Genomic DNA, 21,718 nt, shown 5'->3' with positions numbered 1-21,718 from the left:
TCTGCGAAGGGTTGCTTGAAAATGACTCAGCCATTTCAGTCCCGGGTGAAACTAAGGCTGCTTCCAGATGCCACAACTGTTGTGGGTTGGGATTCAGTCACATGCCGGCAGATTCAGGTGAGGCAATGTTTACAGGAGTCTTGAGCCACTAACCCCTCTTCCCTCAAAGACCTGACTTTTTGCCGTAAGGAAAGAGACGGGTAAATCCACTGGGAAGTGTGGAATATCCCTTGCTTTGATGCAACGTAGCCACCAGTTTAAGGTAAAGGTAAAGGGACCTTTGACCATTAGGTCCAGTCATGACCGACTCTGGGGTTGCGGCGCTCATCTCACTTTATTGGCCGAGGGAGCCAGCGTACAGCATGACTAAGCCGCTTCTGGTGAAAAAGAGCAGTGCACGGAAATGCCATTTTCCTTCCCGCCGGAGCAGTACCTATTTATCTACTTGCACTTTGATGTGCTTTCAAACTGCTAGGTTGACAGGAGTGGGGACTGAGTAACGGGAGCTCATCCCGTCGTGGGGATTCGAACCGCCGACCTTCTGATTGGCAAGTCCTAGGCTCTGTGGTTTAACCCACAGCGCCACCCGCGTCCCTTAGCCACCAGTTTAGATGGCCACGAGTTTAGATGTCTTTAAAATAGGATGGGACAAATTCATGGTGCAATTAGCCTGATCCAGCAGCCAGGGTCTTGTTATGGAACCTCCAGTTGCAGAGGCAGTCTATCAAGATTCCCAGGTCACTGCGAGAAGAGGTGGCTGGACTAAATGGCCCAACCCAGCAGCCTTTCCTTACGTCTTTACGTTCTTGTGTCCTTAACAGCATCTAGCACACACCCCCGCCCCGCCCCCAAATAAGAATGAGTGTTCCACAAACAGGCCACGTGGAAGTGCCCTGAATACCAAGATACAGAAAGGGAGTTGGTCCACAGCTGGCAGAAGCCGGTTCCAGTGGCACAGTGTGGGTTGCCAGTGCCCGGGACCATGCATTCAACTGCCTAACAGTGTCCGAGTCGCCCAGGAGATTGCAGCCACAAAGGTAAGAAAAGAAGAGTCGTTGTGTGGAGAGGCCACTTCCAGGCTCACATGGAGAAGCTGTTTCAACTGAGAACAGGGAAGGAAGAGCGCAGCTGTAGTGAGGCCCTGCTGGGTGTTGAAATTTTGCAGCCGCTAACAATTCTGCGCCTGGGGCAAACGCCCCTGTGCACCCCCCCCACTCCATGCTACACCACTGGCTGGCCCCTTATAAGGCACAACACCAAATGTCGCCGCCAGCCCATTGCTGGGGCAGCAAACACCAGACCAGCAGGTCATCTGGGAGCAAAACCTGCCCTTTCCTGCTGGTGAGCTCCTGCCACAGCCCTCCTGCTGCTGAAGACATGCCCGTCTCGGCCTGGAGGAGGCAATTGCTCTCAGCCTTTGGAAGGTAGAGTCCTTTATTAGTAAATGCTTACACTGACCTCTTGAGAAAGAGCACAGCTGAGATTACCCGACCTGGGCAGGGCAAGAATGTGGAGGAGCAAGGGGAATCTGGGCACGATCCCAGTCTGCAGTTTCCAGAAAGCAATCATGGCTCTCTGAGGGAAGGAATTCGTACCCCAAAGCAGTATTTGGGCAGAGGGTCCCGGGAGCCGTTGTCACGTTACAGAGTGTTTTCGGGTGCTTTTCTCAAGATTGGCAATGTCCCTTTAAAATGTCGCTGCCTGGGTGAGCTCCTGGCAAGCTGGGGTGTGTAATGCGGGCCTGCACCTGATTAACCCCACCGTTTTGAAAATGAAAGCCGCCCACACCCCGACTTGTGCCTGTCCCACCTCAGGCATGCAAAGCTGCATAGGCACCCCTGGAACTGCCTGCCACTGAGTCAGGTCAATGGAGCATCTAGTCCAAGTCTCTCTTTTCCTGCATGGGGGTGGGCACATTCAGAGCCCTGCTTCTGCATCTTGCATTGGGCTAAGAAAATGCCCAGCCCTCCCCACCCCCCTGCAAAAGATCTAGCCAAGTTCCAGCTATAGGTAAAGAAAGTCACCTGGGCTACGGTTGGCAAGGAGGACAGAGCCTTCCCCAAGGTGGCGCCCCCAGAAACACCGGGGGAGCCTCACCCCACCAGGGAAGGCTGTTCTGGGGAGATGGGGGGCAAGCGGCAAGAGGGGCAGCTCAGCGGGGGACAATGCGGCATCTGTAGGGGCGAGGGACGTTCCCTGTGCCGCTGGACAGGGGCGAGAGGTCCAGCTCCTCGCGGGGGCAGGTGGGCTGGAAGGTGAAGCGCTGGAGGAGTTTGGTGAGATACAGGAACAGCTCCATGCACGCCAAACCTTCTCCCAGGCACAAGCGTTTCCCTGAAGAGAAAAAACAAACAAACCAGTCAACAGTTCCTTTGAGGCTTTGCATTTGTGAGCAAGAGTTTCAGCACCTAAATTTCTATACATCAACTGCTCTCTAGCGTATGGTTACCAGACGTCCCCGTTTTCTGGAGACAGTCCCCGGATTTACAAATATGTCCCTGGACAAATTCCATCTCCGGAATGTCCTCGGATTTCATTAATCTTTAACGAAAGGCCCAGATCACATTTCTTGGCCCAGAAGCTTCTGTTGCTCAACCCTAATTGCTCAAGGTAATACTTCTTCTCGGATTAAACGGACTCACCCATCTCTTCCAGATTTCACCCTGTTTTGGCAGCACTAGAAAGTTGTTGTGATGCCACCCAGGGTGGCTGGGGCAACCCAGTAAGATGTGTGGGGTATAAATAGTGAGATTATCATTATGGAATGGGACGTCCCTACTTTCATTAGAGAAATGTTGGAGTATGGTTACCAGACGTCCCCGTTTCCCAGGGACAGTCCCCGGATTTACAAATCTGTCCCCAGACAAAATCCGTCCCCGGAAGGTCCCCGGATTTCATTTAATGTCCCCGGATTTGGAGTGTTGTAGATTTATTAGTAGGGAATGAATGTTGCGTGATGGGTTCAACAGCACAAGACACATCATATGGGGACTTCCGGCAAGGCAAAATGGTGGGTGCCACAGCGCTGAGCAGCTCCTGAAGCCAGCCATCACGGAGCAGGAATTCTAACGGGCTCTTGGATACCCCATAAGGGGAAAAGGGCAGTTTTTGTCTACAACACAATCCAGGGGGGCAAGACGAGGGCCCATTCCTTATACCTCCCCGCTCCCCACTGCCTGTCTTGCCACCCCCCGACTAGGAACTCACCAGCAGAAAAGGGCATGAAGGCATCGCTTCGGCGGAAGCCGCCTTTCTCATCCAGGAAGTGGGTAGGGTCAAAAGCTTCCGGGTTCTTGAACTGGGTGGGATCTTTGTGGACAGAGTGAAGAAGAGGCATGATGTTGGTGCCCTGTTGGGGGGAAAGGGGAGAAGCAAGTTGGCGAGGCCAGAAACGCCCCAGAATGTGGGCTCCCATCCTTGTAGGGCCATGCCAGGCGCTGAGAGCACCCTCATACCACTTTGACTGCTGCTCTGGTCGCCTCCCCTGAAAAGGACTACAGAGCTGGAAAATGCTTCTGAAAATCCGTTCCTGGTTTTCCCATATCAGACATCTGGTTGCCACTGTGAGAGCCACTGGCCTGATCCAGACCCTCCAAGTGTCCCTATTTTCTAGGGACGTCCTTCATTTAGAGAGGCCATCCCAGTTTCTGATTTGATCCCGGAATGTCCCACTTTTCCTTAAGATGTCCCTATTTCCGTCGGAAGGTATGGAGTTATCCAACCCCCAAGCCATCTGAAGGCAATCCTGTATAGGGAAGTTTTTTAAATGTTTCATGTTTTATGTTTTTTATATCTGGGGCAACCCAATCAGATGCTTGGAGTATAAATAGTAAAATTATTAGTATGGAACGGGACGTCCCTGTTTTCATCAGAGAAATATTGGAGGGTAATGCTGATCCAAGCAGCCTGTTCTTACGTTCTTAATTTATTATTTATACCCCGCCCATCTGGTTGAGTTTCCCCAGCCACTCTAGGCAGCTCCCAATCATATGTTAAAAACAGTACAGTGGTGCCCCGCAAGACGAATGCCTCGCAAGACGGAAAACCCGCTAGACGAAAGGGTTTTCCGTTTTGGAGGTGTTTCACAAAACGAATTTCCTATGGGCTTGCTTCGCAAGACGAAAATGTCTTGCGAGTTCCTTCGGGGTTTTTTTACTTTTTCCTCCCTTTTTCTAAGCCGCTAAGCCGCTTATCAGCTGATCCGCTAAGCCACTAAGCCGCTTATCAGCTGATCCGCTAAGCCGCTTATCAGCTGGTCCGCTAAGCCGCTTATCAGCTGAACCGCTAAGCCACTAAGCCGCTAATAGCGCTAATCCGCTAAGCCGCTAATGGGCTTGGCTCGCAAGACGAAGAAACCGCAAGACGAAGAGACTCGCGGAACGGATTCTTTTCGTCTTGCGAGGCACCACTGTACAGCATTAATTATTAAAAACTTCCCTAAACAGGACTGCCTTCAGATGTCTTTTAAAGATAAGATAGCTGCTTATTTCCTTCACATATACTGTACTACCCCTGCCTTGGGAGGCGCTGCTGCTGCTACCAGAATTCTCCACCGCCTTTCTCTAGAGGAGAGGTTTTTCTCTCCAGGAGCTACCCTGGAGTGGCACAAAGGCTCAGAATTTCACCCTACTCAAGATGGGAAACAGAGTTCAAAACGAGAGCACATTCTTTAGAAGGGGGGGGTTCTCCTCATCCTCTCATGAAACAGCAGCGCCATGCAGAACCATCTCCAAGCCACAACCGTGACCTGAGACAGGAACAGAAGGATGTCAGACTTTGCGTGAACACAGCCAGAACCAATCAGAAAGCGTTTGTTCCCCATCCCACCATCAGCAGCCCAAAGATAAACTTCTCATCCTTTGGGAAGGGGAGATTTTTTATTCCCAAGCACCTTTGGGAGCACAAAGCCACGGAAGTGAGTGTCCTTGGTCACAGCGTGGGGGACCCCCAGGGGGATGAGATCAACGAATCTCTGGATCTCGTGGATCACGGCGTCCGTGTATGGCATTTTCGCCCGGTCCTCAGTCGATGGGTTGCGGTGAGGACCAATGACCTTGCTGATCTCTTCTTGGACCTTGGCTGCGGACATAATAATAATAATAATAATAATAATAATAATAATAATAATAATATAATATTTATAACTTGTGCATCTGGAATTGGCAGTGAAATGTTAAGCCATAAACCGTTGAGTTGCGATGAAGGCAATGGCATTGGCAAAAGTAACACTAAAACCAAGCTGTAAAACAGTAAAGCTAAAAAAAAGCCAATGCAAAAAAAAAACCCAGCTAAAAAAGCCAATGCAATTCTGGGCTGCATCAGTAGGAGTATAGCATCTAGATCAAGGGAAGTAATAGTGCCACTGTATTCTGCTCTGGTCAGACCTCACCTGGAGTACTGCGTCCAGTTCTGGGCACCACAGTTCAAGAAGAACACTGACAAACTGGAACGTGTCCAGAGGAGGGCAACCAAAATGGTCAAAGGCCTGGAAACGATGCCTTATGAGGAACGGCTAAGGGAGCTGGGCATGTTTAGCCTGGAGAAGAGGAGGTTAAGGGGGGATATGATAGCCATGTTCAAATATATAAAAGGATGTCACATAGAGGAGGGAGAAAGGTTGTTTTCTGCTGCTCCAGAGAAGCGGACACGGAGCAATGGCTCCAAACTACAAGAAAGAAGATTCCACCTAAACATTAGGAAGAACTTCCTGACAGTAAGAGCTGTTTGACAGTGGAATTTGCTGCCAAGGAGTGTGGTGGAGTCTCCTTCTTTGGAGGTCTTTAAGCAGAGGCTTGACAACCATATGTCAGGAGTGCTCTGATGGTGTTTCCTGCTTGGCAGGGGGTTGGAACTCGATGGCCCTTGTGGTCTCTTCCAACTCTAGGATTCTATGAACCATAAAACTGAAGACTCAATTGGGGCTGCCACTGCCAACTTACCTGAAGCTTCCCTAGCTCTACTGTTGCATCATCATTGTTGTTGGTGTTGTTAATATTATCATCATTATCATTATCATCAATTTCATTTGTATACTGCCCTCTACCTACAGGTCTCAGGGAGGTCCACAGGATAAAATCACAATATAAAAACACGAAATACATAATGAAAATAAAAACAACCCAATACCTCCTCTTTGTTAAGATAGCAACTATTTCACCAATGGTTTGTTCATTATTTTATATGATTTATGCTGTATTTGTGATGTTCTATTATGTCCTCTCGTGTTACTGCTATTTGTTGCTTGTAAACTGCTTTAGAAAGCACTGCTAATAACAAGGTGATGATATTCCAGCTGAATTATTTAAAATTTTAAAAGATGATGCTGTTAAGGTGCTACACTCAATATGCCAGCAAATTTGGAAAACTCAGCAGTGGCCAGAGGACTGGAGAAGATCAGTCTACATCCCAATCCCAAAGAAGGGCAGTGCCAAAGAATGCTCCAACTACCGCACAATTGCACTCATTTCACACGCTAGCAAGGTTATGCTTAAAATTCTACAAGGAAGGCTTAAGCAGTATGTGGACCGAGAACTCCCAGAAGTGCAAGCTGGATTTCGAAGGGGCAGAGGAACCAGAGACCAAATTGCAAACATGCGCTGGATTATGGAGAAAGCTAGAGAGTTCCAGAAAGACATCTACTTCTGCTTCATTGACTATGCAAAAGCCTTTGACTGTGTCGACCACAGCAAACTATGGCAAGTTCTTAAAGAAATGGGAGTGCCTGATCACCTCATCTGTCTCCTGAGAAATCTCTATGTGGGACAAGAAGCTACAGTTAGACGCTACCACAGCAGCAAGAATTCTTCTGGCAAAGTATTGGAAGATGCAAGAACTACCTACTCTGGAAGAATGGCAGACAAAGGTCATGGACTTTATGGGACTGGCAGAGATGATCGGCAGAATCCGCGACCAGGGGAAAGAGACAGTGGAAGAGGACTGGAAGAAATTCAAAATATATCTTAAAAATTGTTGTAAAATTGAGGAATGTTAAGATGTCAAGGGGTAAGAAGTAGAGAATTACAGCTGTAACTAACAAGCTTATGGAAACGTAATGAAAGGGAACTAATAGACAAACTGACTAAAGGGTTGCTAAAGAATTCCAAAATAAGGATGCAGCGAAAGGGAGGTATGGGGAAGTCAGAGGAAAGAAGGTGTATGAAAATAAGATTATGAAATTATACATGTTTAAATGTTTTGTATGTTTTTGTCTTGTGTTTTGTTTGTTTTTATTATGTGTTTGAAAAATGAATAAAAATTATTTAAAAAAAAAAAAGAAGCTACAGTTAGAACTGGATATGGAACAACTGATTGGTTCAAAATTGGGAAAGGAGTACGGCAAGGCTGTATATTGTCTCCCTGCTTATTTAACTTATATGCAGAATTCATCATGCGAAAGGCTGGGCTGGATGAATCCCAAGCCGGAATTAAGATCGCCGGAAGAAATATCAATAACCTTAGATATGCAGATGACACAACCTTGATGGCAGAAAGTGAGGAGGAATTAAAGAACCTTTTAATGAGGGTGAAAGAGGAGAGCGCAAAATATGGTCTGAAGCTCAACATCAAAAAAACAAAGATCATGGCCACTGGTCCCATCACCTCCTGGCAATTCGAAGGGGAAGAAATGGAGGCAGTGAGAGATTTTACTTTCTTGGGCTCCATGATCACTGCAGATGGTGACAGCAGTCACGAAATTAAAAGACACCTGCTCCTTGGAAGAAAGGCGATGGCAAACCTGGACAGCGTCTTAAAAAGCAGAGACATCACCTTGCCAACAAAGGTCCGTATAGTGAAAGCCATGGTTTTCCCAGTAGTGATGTATGGAAGTGAGAGCTGGATCGTAAAGAAGGCTGATCGCCGAAGAATGGATGCTTTTGAATTATGGTGCTGGAGGAGACTCAAGAGTCCCATGGACTGCAAGAAGATCAAACCTCTCCATTCTGAAGGAAATCAGCCCTGAGTGCTCACTGGAAGGACAGATCCTGAAGCTGAGGCTCCAAGACTTTGGCCACCTCAGGAGAAGAGAAGACTCCCTGGAAAAGACCCTGATGTTGGGAAAGATGGAGGGCACAAGGAGAAGGGGACGACAGAGGACGAGATGGTTGGACAGTGTTCTCGAAGCTACAAACATGAGTCTGACCAAACTGCGGGAGGCAGTGGAAGACAGGAGTGCCTGGCGTGCTCTGGTCCAGAGGGTCAGGAAGAGTCGGACATGACTAAACGACTAAACAACAACAACAAGCTGCTTTAGTAGGATTCATTTGAATGAAAAGCAGCACAGAAACATAATTCATCAAATCCATCAAATCGGTGTCAGCAACACTGAGAGAGATGGACCCATTGTCCGGCTCATCGTAAGGCTCCCCTGCTCAGCGCCTGAGGCCCCAGTCCTGCCACTCACCACCTGACCTAGGGCTCTATAATGGGCTCTATAAAGGACCGCTGCCGCTGCCGCTGCTTGGCAGAGAGGGCTCAGTTTTGTTTTATTTTTGTTTTTAGTTTAAATTGCTGTTATTTTTTACCTATGTCATGTTAAACTGTGATATTAATGCTGTATTCTTACTTTTAGATTTTGATTTATGTGGAAATGGTTTTCCATTTGGTTGTGTATTTTTTGATGTGGTTTATTTATTGTTTATGACTTTGGAAATTGTGTAAATCTTGTCATGTTGTAAGCCGCCTTGAGCATTGTTTTTAACTGTGGGAAGGCGGCACACAAATAAAAAATGATGATGAAGTAGAAGGCAGGTTCCAGCGTGTTTGCGTGATGACAGAGAGCATCTGCTTCCTGGGCTCAGGATCCCAGTTCAATATTGGTAGCAGATGGTGGAAAAGGCATCTCTGGGCCTCAAAATCTTTTTTGTTGTTGTTTTTGTTTTTGTTGTTGTTGTTGTTTAGTCGTTTAGTCGTGTCCTCCTCTTCGTGACCCCCTGGACCAGAGCACGCCAGGCCCTCCTGTCTTCCACTGCCTCCCGCAGTTTGGTCAAACTCATGCTCATAGCTTCGAGAACACTGTCCCACCATCTCGTCCTCTGTCGTCCCCTTCTCCTTGTGCCCTCCATCTTTCCCAGCATCAGGGTCTTTTCCCAGGAGTCTTCTCTTCTCATGAGGTGGCCAAAGTCTTGGAGCCTCAGCTTCAGGATCTGTCCTTCCAGTGAGCACTCAGGGCTGATTTCCTTCAGAATGGAGAGGTTGGATCTTCTTGCAGTCCATGGGACTCTCAAGAGTCTCCTCCAGCACCAGAATTCAAAACCATCCATTCTTCGGCGATCAGCCTTCTTGATGGTCCAGCTCTCACTTCCATACAGCACTCGAGATCTTAGAAAACCTAATATTGTGTGCCTGTCGGGTTAGGCTTATGTGTATGTATATTATCAGCATCATGCGTGTGGCATGTGATAGGCAGTGTGGCATAATGGTTGGAGTGTTGGACTAGGACCTGGAAGAGACCAAGGTTCAAATTCCCACCCCTTCCCTGGGTGACCTTGGCTGCCAGTCAGCGCCTCTCGGCCTAGTTGTGATGGCCTGGGACTCGGGCTCGGAACCAGAGGAGACTCAGTCTGCACCGGATCCTTTGCCTCAGGCATCATCTGAACCAAGCCTGGGGCCTGATCCTGAAGAATCCCAGTCTGCACAGGTTCCCTTGCAACAAACACCAGCTGGGCCGAGTCAGGGGCCTGAGCCTGCCCTGGCTCCAGATGTGGGGATGACCTCGTTGCCTCCAGCTGGGCCATCACTTACAGCTGCTCCACTACCAGTTAGGTCAGGGGAGGCTGAGGCGGCCCCTGGGTCTAGTATCCCACCGACGTCTCCCAAGCTGCAGAGACAAAGGTCTGAGAGAAGGAGAGACCTGAGTACAGTGGTACCTCGGGTTAAGTACTTAATTCATTCCAGAAGTCCGTTCTTAACCTGAAACTGTTCTTAACCTGAAGCACCTCCTGCTGCCGCCGCGCCACCAGAGCACAATTTCTGTTCTCATCCTGAAGCAAGGTTCTTTTCTTAACCCGAGGTACTATTTCTGAGTTAGCAGAGTCTGTAACCCAAAGCATCTGTAACCTGAAGCATATGTAACCCGAGGTACCACTGTACTTGCAGGAGGAGTGCTCGCCTTTGGGCAAGACAGGGAGGTGAGTCGCCGGGGGATCAGGACCCCGACAAAGATAAAAGGCTGTCGGACCCCGCCCCAGGTTGCGGGAGCAACACTGCTGTCTTGCCAGATCCTGCCTGAGATCCTGTAGCTGTCCTTGCCTGGTTTCCTGCCTTGGCCCTGTCGGACTGACTCGTAGCGGAACCTTCGGATTCTGGACCGGTCCTGGACCGTGTTTCACAGGTTACCCCCGGGCCCAGCACACTAGCCTACCTCACAGGGTTGTGGTGAGGATAAATTGGGGAGGAAGACAACCGTGTGCTCTTCCACCTTGAAAGAAGGTGGGGTGTGAACGTGGTCAATGGACATCAACGATCAAAACACCTGAGGGGCCATCCCAGCTCACCTGCTATCTCCTGATGCTTCATGAGGATGAGGATCCCGTAGCGAAGGGTGGTGCTGACGGACTCTGTTCCCCCAAAGAAAAGGTTGTGGGTGGTCATGACAAGCGTGTTGATGTGGAAGTGGCTGAGGGGGTCCTTCTTTTCCTGCGGAGAGAGGTGAAGATGCCCAGGACATGAGCTTTACACAAAGGGACGAGGCACGGGGCGTTTTTCAGCTCTCTGTGACCTCGCCAATCGAGTTGTGACCTCGCCCTGCTAGACTTGCACGTATTTCCTGTGAAATATAATCGCCCAGGCTTTGGACCCTCCTCCATGGCAGGAAATTCTTATTAAACTCAATCTGCTAGATCTTTATGTGCCCCCTTGCCCAGATTGTGCAGAGCTTTGGGCTGGGTTGTCACCAATATGCTGATGACACCCAGCTCTATCTGCTGATGGATGGCCACACCGACACGGCCCCGGACACACTGAACAGATGCTTGGAAGCTGTGGCTGGATGGTTTCGTGGGAGCCAATTGAAACTAAATCCTTCGAAGACAGAGGTCCTCTGGCTGGGTCAGGATGGCATGGGGATGAGGGACCAATTCCCTTCTCTTGCGGGGGCCTAATTACTGCCACTGCCTTCCATTAAGAGTCTGGGTGTAATCCTTGACGCCTCCCTTTCCATGGAGGCGCAGGGTACAGTAACAGCCAAGGCAACATTTTATTATTGATTGTTAGCCGCCCTGAACCCAGTCTTGGCTGGGGAGGGCGGGGTATAACTACAATTTATTATTATTATTATTATTATTATTATTATTATTATTATTATAGGTTGGCAGCTGGCATAATCTGGCCGTCTTGCCTTCTTTGACGGCCGTTCCTCTCCCTCTTGGGATGCCTTGGGGACGAAGGTTGGATGGACTGCGATGGAGGGAGCCTCGCTGTTTTCAAGAGGGAGGAAGTCACAGACCAGCAAATTCGGGTTGCACAATTAAAGCCGATTTAGCCAATTTAGGTTGCACAATTAAGGCTGATTTAGCAACAAACACACGCGCGCGTGCACCCCAAAACATTCTGGACTTTAAAAAGATGAAAAAATATTTTTAAAAATATTTTAAAGAATCAGCAAGGCTCCTCACAGAGTCCCTGCCATGGGAGCATATTCACCCAGTGCTTTGCGAGTTGCACTGGCCCCCGGTGGAGTATCGGGTCAGGTTTAAGGTGCTGGTTTTGACCTTTAAAGCCCTTTGTAGCTTAGGGCCCTTGTATTTACGGGACCGCCTCTCCTGGTCTGCCCCGCAGAGGACCTTAAGGTCCATGAATAATCATAGTCTAGAGGTCCTGGGCCCTAAGGAAGTCAGACTATCCTCCACCAGGGCCAGGGCCTTTTCAGTGATGGCTCCGACTTGGTGGAATGCTCTGTCCCATGAGACCAGGGCCCTGCAGGATTTAACTTCCTTCCGCAGGGCCTGTAAGACAGAGCTATTCCACCTGGCTTTCAATTTGAACTTAGCCTGATCTTTTATTTCCCTTCTCTTCCCTCCCTCTCCCCTTTTTATGAAGATTACCTGCTCTGGGATCCCACAGCTAATTCTCCCCTGGTCTCCTCGCTGGCCCAAATAGGACTACAGTGGTGCCTCGCAAGACAAAAAGAATCCGTTCCGCGAGTCTCTTCGTCTTGCGGTTTTTTCGTCTTGCGAAGCAAGCCCATTAGCGGCTTATCGGATTAGCGCTATTAGCTGCTTAGGGGCTTAGCGGATCAGCTGATAAGCGGCTTAGCGGATCAGCTGTTAAGCGGCTTAGCGGCTTAGGGGATCAGCTGATAAGCGGCTTAGCGGATCAGCTGTTAAGCGGCTTAGCGGCTTAGCGGATCAGCTGATAAGCAGCTTAGCGGATCAGCTGATAAGCGGCTTAGTGGCTTAGAAAAAGGGGGGGGAGGAAAAAAAACCGCAGGAACTCGCAAGACATTTTCGTCTTGCGAAGCAAGCCCATAGGAAATTCGTTTTGCGAAGCACCTCCAAAACGGAAAACCCTTTCGTCTAGCGGGTTTTCCGTCTTGCGAGGCATTCGTCTTGCGGGGCACCACTGTAATTTCACCAGCTATCCCTGGTGATCATCTAATGTTTATTGGATGGATTTTCCCCCAAACTGATTTTTGAATTCTGAATTTATTGTTATTCACAGTTTATACTGTATTTTAATGTGTTTTATGTTGCATCAATTAAGTGTTTTAAATTTGTTGTTAGCCGCCCTGAGCCCGGTTTTTGAACCGGGAAGGGCGGGGTATAAATAAAACTGTTTAATTTATTATTCTTTATTATTTCTGTTTACTTGACAGGAGGCACCTCTAATTTGTTTGTGATCTATAATACCTGGCAAATGAGCTTGAAAGATATGTGAGCTGTCTAACAAAAACAGGTGCCAGCGGTGTCCAACTTTTGACACGTTATGAAAGCGTATTTATTCACACATCCCAGGGCCTTTGCTGGTCAGGGGCACCAAGGCCATGGATAATTGTTTGGTCATAGTTGAATAAACTCGTTTTTAATCTTTTGCTTGTATTGTATTGTATTGTATTGTATTGTATTGTATTGTATTGTACTGGCAATCTTGTATTGCCTTGAAGTTTTAACGGAAGGCAGTATCCAAACATTTTAAATAAGCACATTATGCAAGAACGTGGTGTTGCAAAGGAAGCTATTCATCTCAGTTTCCCTAAGGCTTTCTGAGTTACACACATTCCTCTGAAGTGATAGTTTGCAGAGGTTGTGGCAAACAGTTAAACTGTGGAACTCCCTGCCACAGGAGGCAATCTGGCCACCAACTTGCGTGGCATTAAAAGAGGACTGGACCAATTCATGGAGGAAGAGAGGGCTGTCTGTGGCTCCTAGCCAGGATGGGCTCTGCTCTGCTTCCAAAATTGGAGGCAGCAAAACCACAGAATTTCAGTTGCTGGAAACCCCAGGAGGGGAGAGGCGCTTGTGGTCAGATCCTGCTTGTGGGCCCCCTTTTCGGGCAACTGCTAAAGAAGGCTGGGCTAGAGGGGCCCTTGGCCTGATCCATCAGGCTCTTCTTATGTCCTTGTTTGTTGGCTTTTAATCTTTGCAGCCGCAATACGCTTTTCACGGATCATTTAGGGTTTATTTTCCTTGGATATTTGCATCTGTTGGATATTGCATTGATCCTACTTGTTGTTCGTCCTTCCCGAAAGAGGGATTTCAGGGCAGGTGTGGCACCTGAGCTTTGCAAATGGTGCTGCACAACACACACACCCCATTTTGGACATGTCCCAAATCCAGGGCTTACCTGGGACGGGGCTCAGGTTACCCCACACCTGCCCCTGTCTTGGCCTCCACCAAAAGACGGGGAGATTATCTCCAAGCTGAGCAAACAGGCAGCAAGGCAAGGCCTCCATTGTCCATGGCAGAACACAGCCTCGCCCTTGATGAAGCTACCAGGAAGCTGCCCTGATGCCCCCAGCCAGGAACACGCCCCCTGCCCTTTCCCTGCCAGCCCCAGGTGAGAAGAAGCACGTAGACAAGGACTTAGCCCCTTCTCCACCCCCCAAAGCCCAAGGGCTCACCTCTTGCATTTTGAGCAGGAAGCTGTCAATGAAGTCGCGAGGGCAGCTGGGGTCGAAGGTCGCCTGGTGCTCCTTGACCATCTCCAGAATGAAGAGGCGCAACTTCTCAAAATTGGCAAAAAGTTGCTTGTGAGGTCCAGGCAGGTAGCGTAGGATGTGGGGGAAAGTGTTGTACAACTAGGGAGGGAGGAGAAGACGAAAGATGGAAGGCCCCAACCCTGCAAGTACTCGCTTGTGCGAGAGGGCAAGTGTTTCAGGGAGAGTCTCCCATCCACAATCCAGCTTAAAAACAAAATCCCCAATCATGTCAAAATGGGGAAGCAGAAATGTTTTTGGGAAACAAATGAATGAATCGAGAAACGTCATTCCATCAGAAGAGACTTGCTTCCACTTTGCTGAGAAAATACACAAGGGAGGACTTTACTAGGCTTCAGGGGAAGGAGGGAGGGAAGGAAGGAAGGAAGGAAGGAAGGAAGGAAGGAAGGAAGGAAGGAAGGAAGGAAGGAAGGAAGTCCTGTATTTGTGGAGGAAGCTGCAAAGGAATTCTGTCTACATCCCCTTAGGACAGAACATGAGCAGCATTATTCTTATTCTTATTCTTATTCTTATTCTTTATTATTATTATTTATACCCCACCCATCTGGCTGGGTTTCCGCAGCCACTCTGGGTGGCTTCCAACAAAGTATTAAAATACAATACAGTGGTCTGTTAAACATTAAAAGCTTCCCTAAACAGGGCTACCTTCAGATGTCTTCTAAAAGTCTGGTAGTAGTTCTTCTCTTTGACATCTGGTGGGAGGGCGCTCCACAGGGAGGGCGCCACCACCGAGAAGGCCCTCTGCCAGGTTCCCTGTAACTTGGCTTCTCACAGTGAAGGAACCGCCAGAAGGCCCTCGGTGCTGGACCTCAGTGTCCGGGCAGAACAGCATCCAGGTGTTTTCAGTCAGCCTTCACCCACCTGGTGTTTTGGCAGAAGTAGGAGCTCCAAACATCTGGAGGACATCAGGTGGGTGCAGCCTGACTTAAGTCCACCTGCTGCTTTTATAATGGTCATGGAACATGAGGAAAGGAATTCTCTAACTCCACATGAAACACGCTCTTTGAAAAAGTCCCTTCTCACCCAAGCCGCCCTTTAAATAAAAAGGAGCCCACAGCAGTTTTATGCTGAAAGCCCCCCAAGCATCAGTGGTGGTCCCCAACCCACATGGCTTCAAAAGAGGATCCAACACATCTGTGGAAAAAGAGAGAACTGTTGATGGCAGGTAGCCAGGGTAACTAGGCTCCACCTCCACAACTGGAGACAGCAGTATTTCTGAATCTCGGTTGAAGGGAACCACGAGAGCTACTCTTGCGTTCATGCTCTGCTTGTGCGTTTCCCTTGAAGGCATCTGGCTGCTCCCCGAGAGAAGAGGTTGCTAGACTAGATCCTCTGGCTCTGCACTTTTGCTTTGCTCCAAGGGGCGGAGACTTTGTCCCTCTGCCTCCATTGCTCTTTCAGAAGCATTGACGGGACTTCTCCATCTGCAAACCCTGAAGGGCACCCCCTCTCTGTGTCCCTTCATAGTGAAGGGGGCTATCAAGGGCTACGACATCAACTTCATTGGGCCGGTCATGTTGTGCGGATGCCTGATTATCGTCTTCCAAATAATAATAATGAGAAGAAGAAGAAGAAGAAGAAGAAGAAGAAGAAGAAGAAGAAGAAGAAGAAGTAGTTGAAGTTATTATTTGTACCCCACCCATCAGGCTGGGTTTCCCCAGCCACTCTGGGCGGCTTCCAACAAAGATTAAAAATACATTAAAATGTCGCACATTAAAAACTTCCCTGAACAGGGCTGCCTTCAGATGTCTTCTAAATGACAGGTAGTTGTTTATCTCTTTGACATCTGATGGGAGGGCATTCCACAGGGCGGATGCCACTACCAAGAAGGCCCTCTGCCTGGTTCCCTGTAGCTTTGCTTCTCACAATGAGGGAAACGCCAGAAGGCCCTCGGCACTGGACCACAGCGTCCGGGCACAATGATGGACGTGGAGACGCTCCTTCAGGTATACTGGGCCTTTGAGGCCATTTAGGGCTTTAAAGGTCAACACCAACACTTTGAATTGTGCTCGGAAACGTACTGGGAGCCAATGTAGGTCTTTCAAGACCGGTGTTATGTGGTCTCAGTGGCCGTCCCCAGTCCCCAGTCTAGCTGCCGCATTCTGGATTAGTTCTAGTTTCCGGGTCACCTTCAAAGGTAGCCCCACGTAGAGTGCATTGCAGTAGTCCAAGCGGGAGATAACCAGAGCATGCACCACTCTGGCGAGACGAAAACTACTCTACTCCGAACTAAAAAATGGAAAGCGTAATGCTGGTGGACAACAAAAGAGGTTCAAAGGCAAATCTTTAAAAATGTAATATAAACACCGACAACTGGGAAACACTGGCCTGCAAGCGCTCCAACTGGGCTTTGAAGACACTCGAACTCAAGACAAAAGGGAGAAACGTGCTAAGAGGAAGGCACACTTGGCAAATCCATACCGTGATCAACTCCCGCCCGGAAATCAATGTCTCCACCGTGGAAGAATGTGTGGATCCAGAATTGGCCTCCACACTTACGGACTCATTGTTAAAACCATGTTTATGGAAGACAATCTTACTCGGCTGCGAATGATAGAAGAAGAAGAAGAAGAAGAAGAAGAAGAAGAAGAAGAAGAAGAAGAAGAAGAAGAAGAAGAAGTAGAAGTGTATCCCCCACTTTCTTAATTTGGAGTCCCCCCAAAAAGAGGACGTCTTATACATGGGGGCGTGTTATACACGAAAAAATATGGTACATGGCAGCATAGGCTTTTGGCTGGGCGGAGCCTTGAATGAATAAACATTTCTGAAATTGTGATACATAGAGCCTTCTGAAAGTGAATGTGAAGGGGAAAGTCTGGCGTATTTCTCCATCCTTGAGCAATGGTCAACCTATCCACAGCCAACAAATATAGAAAAAGAGTTTCACAAACTAGTTCTGCATTGCAAGCTTTGAATATTTATGATAAACAGAACCAGACATCAAGATTCACTGGTGTGTATACTTGGCTACGAGTGATCGCCAAAGAAAGAAAGAAAGAAAGAAAGAAAGAAAGAAAGAAAGAAAGAAAGAAGAAATATCAATGGTTCCTTGCCATAATGGCTATGTTAACCCGCCTCTGTCTGCCTCTGAATGCCACTATCTGGATATTGCAAGTGGAGAAAATGAGGCTCTCGCACTCAAGTCCTGCTTGTGGACTTCTTCCTCTCGGTGCACCCAGCTGGCCACTGTGGGGACGCCAGGCTAGAGGGGGCCCCTTTGGCCTGATCCAGCTGACACCTGGCTTTCTGCATTCCCAAGGGATCGGGACTCACCTGGGTACAAGGCGAGCTGAAGATGCGGAAGTTGTCATTCATCAGTCCCACCAAAGTCAGGAATTTCTTGTCCTCGTAGTCAAACCGGTCCCCGAAAATGATGGAGCAGATGACATTGGAGACGGCGTGGCCGAAGGTGAGGGTGAGGTCACAGGGCTCCCCTGCAAAAGGGACAGGTGGAAAGGCCAGAACTTTGCAGGTGTGTGCAGCCCCGCCCAACCCCACCTGCCCCAAGGAACGGCAAACGCACCTTTGGTCTTCGCCAGCTCTTGCACCAGGTACTGGGCCTCCTCCTGGATCCGTTCCTCAATGCTGCGCTTCCCCATCCCAAAATTGCGCAGCGTGTGTATCGTAAAACGGCGCAAGACCTTCCATTTCTCCCCTTGAGACAAGGAAATCCCTTTGGGGGGGGGGGAGAAGACATTGGCAAGAGACGTTGCTCAAAGAGATAGCAATGGCTGGAGCCCTTAAGAGTGTGGGCAGTACCAGGCATAGCTGTCAACTTTCAGATTTGAAAATAAGGGATCAGCAGCCTCACCTGTCCTGGGGACAGTCTACGGCAGTGTTCCCCAACCTTGGGCCTCCAGCTGTTTTTGGACTACAATTCCCATCATCCTTGACCACTGGTCTTGCTAGCGAGGGATGATGGGAGTTGTAGTCCAAAAACAGCTGGAGGCCCAAGGTTGGGGAACACTGGTCTACGGGATATCTAACAATCCAGGATAGCAGCGGGAAGCAGCGGGAAACGACGCTGGAATAAGGGAATTTCCCGCAAAAAAAGGGAAGGTTGACAGGTATGGTACCAGGGAGGCAGAAGCAGATCCATCATCATCATCATCATTATTATTATTATTATTATTATTATTATTATTATTATTATTATTATTATTTTAAGACAAGGTGAGCCCATCCAGCCCAGCAGGTACCTTCAGGATGCCCTCAGGCAGCACACAAAGCCAACAGCTCACTCCCACTGTTGCTCTCCAAAGCAAATGTCATGCAGAGGTAGACTGCCTCTACACATGGAGGTGCCACTGAGTCCCCACAAGCACGCCTCCCCTCCACCACCTTGAATTTCTCCATTCCTTTTCCGAAGTCATCTAAGCCAGTGTCGCGTGGTGAAATTTTTCATAGGGGAACATTTAAGCGCTAGCTTGCGAGGGGCGTGAGATGTCATGCGTGTGATGTTGTGAGGTCCTGACGTCGCACTCTTGAGCATCATGCCTCGCCCTCTAAGCTGGGCAGAAGTGTCCTGGGCTTTGTAAAGAAGGTGCCAGGGCTCTGGCAGGATGCTGGAGACCTGCTGCCTCCGTCCAAAAGCCGGGGGGGGGGATTTGGGAAGATGGCAGGATGGATTCTGGACCCATCAGAGCCTCGTTCCGCCCTCCCTAAACTGTGCAGAAGCTTCCCGGGCTTTGGAAAGGAGGCACCAGGGGGAAATTTAGGGGAATAGACTAGTCCTCTTAGTCCAATGACCGCACGCCCCTGGTCTAAGCTATTTGCCATCACTACATATTGGGGCGTCCTGAGGAACCAAAAACTCTGCCCTCCTCCCCCTTCATTTTATATAGAACTATAGTTGGAAGTAAAGTAGAGACATCACCTTGCCAACAAAGGTCCATATAGTTAAAGCTATGGTTTTCCCAGTAGTGGTGTATGGAAGTGAGAGCTGGACCATAAAGAAGGCTGATCGCCAAAGAATGGATGCTTTTGAATTCTGGTGCTGGAGGAGACTCTTGAGAGTCCCATGGACTGCAAGAAGATCAAACCTCTCCATTCTGAAGGAAATCAGCCCTGAGTGCTCACTGGAAGGACAGATCCTGAAGCTGAGACTCCAAGACTTTGGCCACCTCATGAGAAGAGAAGACTCCCGGGAAAAGAGCCTGATGTTGGGAAAGATGGAGGGCAGAAGGAGAAGGGGACGACAGAGGTCGAGATGGTGGGACAGTGTTCTCGAAGCTACAATAATGAGTTTGACCAAACTGCGGGAGGCAGTGGAAGACAGGAGTGCCTGGCGTGCTCTGGTCCAGGGGGTCACAAAGAGTCGGACACGACTAAATGACTAAACAACAACAATAGTTGGAAGGGACCCTAAGGGGACATCCAGTCCAACCCCCTGCAATGCAGGAATCTCAACTAGATCATACATGACAGGTGGCCATCCAACCTTTGGTTAAAAGTCTCCAAGGAAGGAGAGTCTACCACAGGGGTGGGCAAACTTTTTCAGCAGGGGGCCAGTCCACTGTCCCTCAGACCTTGTGGGGGGCCGGACTATATTTTGAAAAAAAATAATAAATGAATTCCTATGCCCCACAAATAACCCAGAGATGCATTTTAAATAAAAGGACACATTCTACTCATGCAAAAACACGCTGATTCCAGGACTGATTTAGAAGGCGATTGGGCTGGATAGACAACTGACTTTAAGAAGACATCTGAAGGCAGCCCTGTTTAGGGAAGCTTTTAATGTTTAATAGGTTATTGTATTTTAGTGTTTTGTTGGAAGCTGCCCAGAGTGGCAGGGGAGACCCGGCCAGATGGGCAGGGTATTAATAATAATAATAATAATAATAATAATAATAATAATAATAATAATTGCAGCAGATAACAAACTTCCTCCATCTTGCACAGGACAACCTTTCGATGTAAAGTGGCTATCTTGTTCCTGTCACCTGTCAATCTCCTCTTCTCCAGGTTGAACATGCCCAACTCTCAAAACAAAAAATTCCTTCCAGTAGCACCTTAAAGACCAACTAAGTTAGTTCTAGGTATGAGCTTTCGTATGCATGCACACTTCTTCAGATACTGAAGAAGTTTCAGATTCTTCAGTTCTTCAGATTCTTCAGATCTGAAGAAGTGTGCATGCACACGTAAGCTCATACCAAGAACTGACTTAGTTGGTCTTTAAGGTGCTACTGGAAGGAATTTTTTGTTTTGACTATGGCAGACCAACACGGCTACCTATCTGTAACATGCCCAGCTCTGTCTCTCTGATCATACCGCCTATGCTTTTGCCCAAACTGAGAAACATTAGAGGCTTTCTCCAAGAGAGGTGTTCAGACACTCCTTCGAATCTCATCACCCTTTCCTGCCCCTTCTCCATCCCTGCACCTCTCTTTTTAGGAATTCACACACACACACACACACACCCCTCCCCGCTCAGACACACCCGCCCCACCTGCAAGCGGAGGAAGCAGGCAGGCTCACCATCCCCTCGAGTGAAGTCAAAAATCACCGGCAAGTCTCCGCGGGCACTGAACTCCTCGGCTTGGTCCACCAGGGCCTCCTTCACCACTTGGTACCCGCAGAGAACCACAAAGGGCTGAGAGCCCAGGTAGATGGTGTAGATAGATCCGTAGCGCTGGCTGAGCTGGAGGCAGAGGGAGAAAAGGGGAGACGGAACCACGAGGTGCAGAAAGGGCGTCCAGATGTAAAAAGAGCCTGCTGGATCAGGCCCAAGGGGGCCCGGCTGGTCCAGCGTCCAGTTCCCACAGGGGCCAGCAAGCAGGATTCGAACTCAGGTTTGCCCCTCCCTTAGCCTCTTCTCAATTGCAAACAGGTGTCTTCCTAAAGGATGGCAGCAGCATTTAGCTGACCCCCCCACCCCAAGGGGCTGACCTTACCTCCAACATTGACTTCGCCGTGTTCTTCATGTCCAGGAGGAGCAGATTGCCCACGATGGGCAGCGGCCGGGGTCCTGGGGGAAGGTGCCCCCTCTTCCCCTGCCTGCTCCCTTTGAAGAACATCAGCAGGCAGGCGATGCAGATAGCCAGAAGGGCGGCCGTGGCTGCGCTGAACTCCATGCCAGCCTCCTTGCCCAACTCAAAAGAAGTCTCCTGCTCGGGCTTGGGCTCAGATGCCAGCCTGCCTCATTCCTGGTGTGCCCACAAAACCTGATCCATGGAGAAGGAGGCGGGCACAGCCGACAATAGAACCGAGTGGCAATTGCGTAATTCCACACCGAGGGGGTCCAAAGCTCGAGCTGTTTGCCGGGCGAACTACAAGGGGCTGCAGGCTAAGCTCACAGCGGAGAGTCGCAACTATTCTTAGCGTTTTACTTTTGGAACGCAATCAAACAAACAAAAAAAACCCCAGATCAAACGTAGCAACAATAAGGGGGGGGAGGGTTTGTTTCGTCTGGTTATGTAAGATGAGAGTTCGTAGGATTTGGAACTGCATAATATTTCTAACTGGTAAATTTGTCTGTAACCCATCTAAGAAGTCAGTTTGCCCTTTCTGCTTCTCCTGCCTCAATCTTCTTTTCCACATTTTTTACAGTTACAGATAGGTAGC

General features: G+C 48.9%; 1 protein-coding gene across 1 annotated transcript; it reads right to left on the bottom strand.

Moving 5' to 3' along the window:
- Positions 1–1,416: 1,416 nt before the first annotated feature.
- On the bottom strand, positions 1,417–21,497 carry LOC309345797 (cytochrome P450 2F5-like). The gene is made up of 9 exons (XM_081869194.1): positions 21,049–21,497; positions 20,633–20,795; positions 17,676–17,825; positions 17,426–17,586; positions 14,057–14,233; positions 10,494–10,635; positions 4,892–5,079; positions 3,208–3,349; positions 1,417–2,334 (listed from the first exon to the last, which is right to left on the bottom strand). The coding sequence occupies exons 1-9, from the start codon at positions 21,226–21,228 to the stop codon at positions 2,153–2,155; spliced, it is 1,485 nt and encodes a 494-aa protein (XP_081725320.1). The 5' UTR covers positions 21,229–21,497; the 3' UTR covers positions 1,417–2,152.
- Positions 21,498–21,718: the final 221 nt, after the last annotated feature.

The sequence above is a fragment of the Podarcis erhardii genome (assembly GCF_964252035.2).
Source record: "Podarcis erhardii genome assembly, chromosome: 7".
Lineage (NCBI taxonomy): Eukaryota > Metazoa > Chordata > Lepidosauria > Squamata > Lacertidae > Podarcis > Podarcis erhardii.
The sequence above is the reverse complement of the archived record's forward strand: the minus strand, read 5'-3'. Positions and strand labels throughout refer to the sequence as shown.

Coding starts and splice junctions, on each gene's coding strand:
- LOC309345797 (XM_081869194.1), bottom strand. CDS start 21,228: ATGGAGTTCAGCGCAGCCACGGCCGCCCTTCTGGCTATCTGCATCGCC. Junction 10,636..14,056: donor TCCTGCTCAAAATGCAAGAG/GTGAGCCCTTGG, acceptor CTCTCTCCGCAG/GAAAAGAAGGACCCCCTCAG. Junction 3,350..4,891: donor GTGGCTTTGTGCTCCCAAAG/GTGCTTGGGAAT, acceptor TCCCCCCAACAG/GGCACCAACATCATGCCTCT.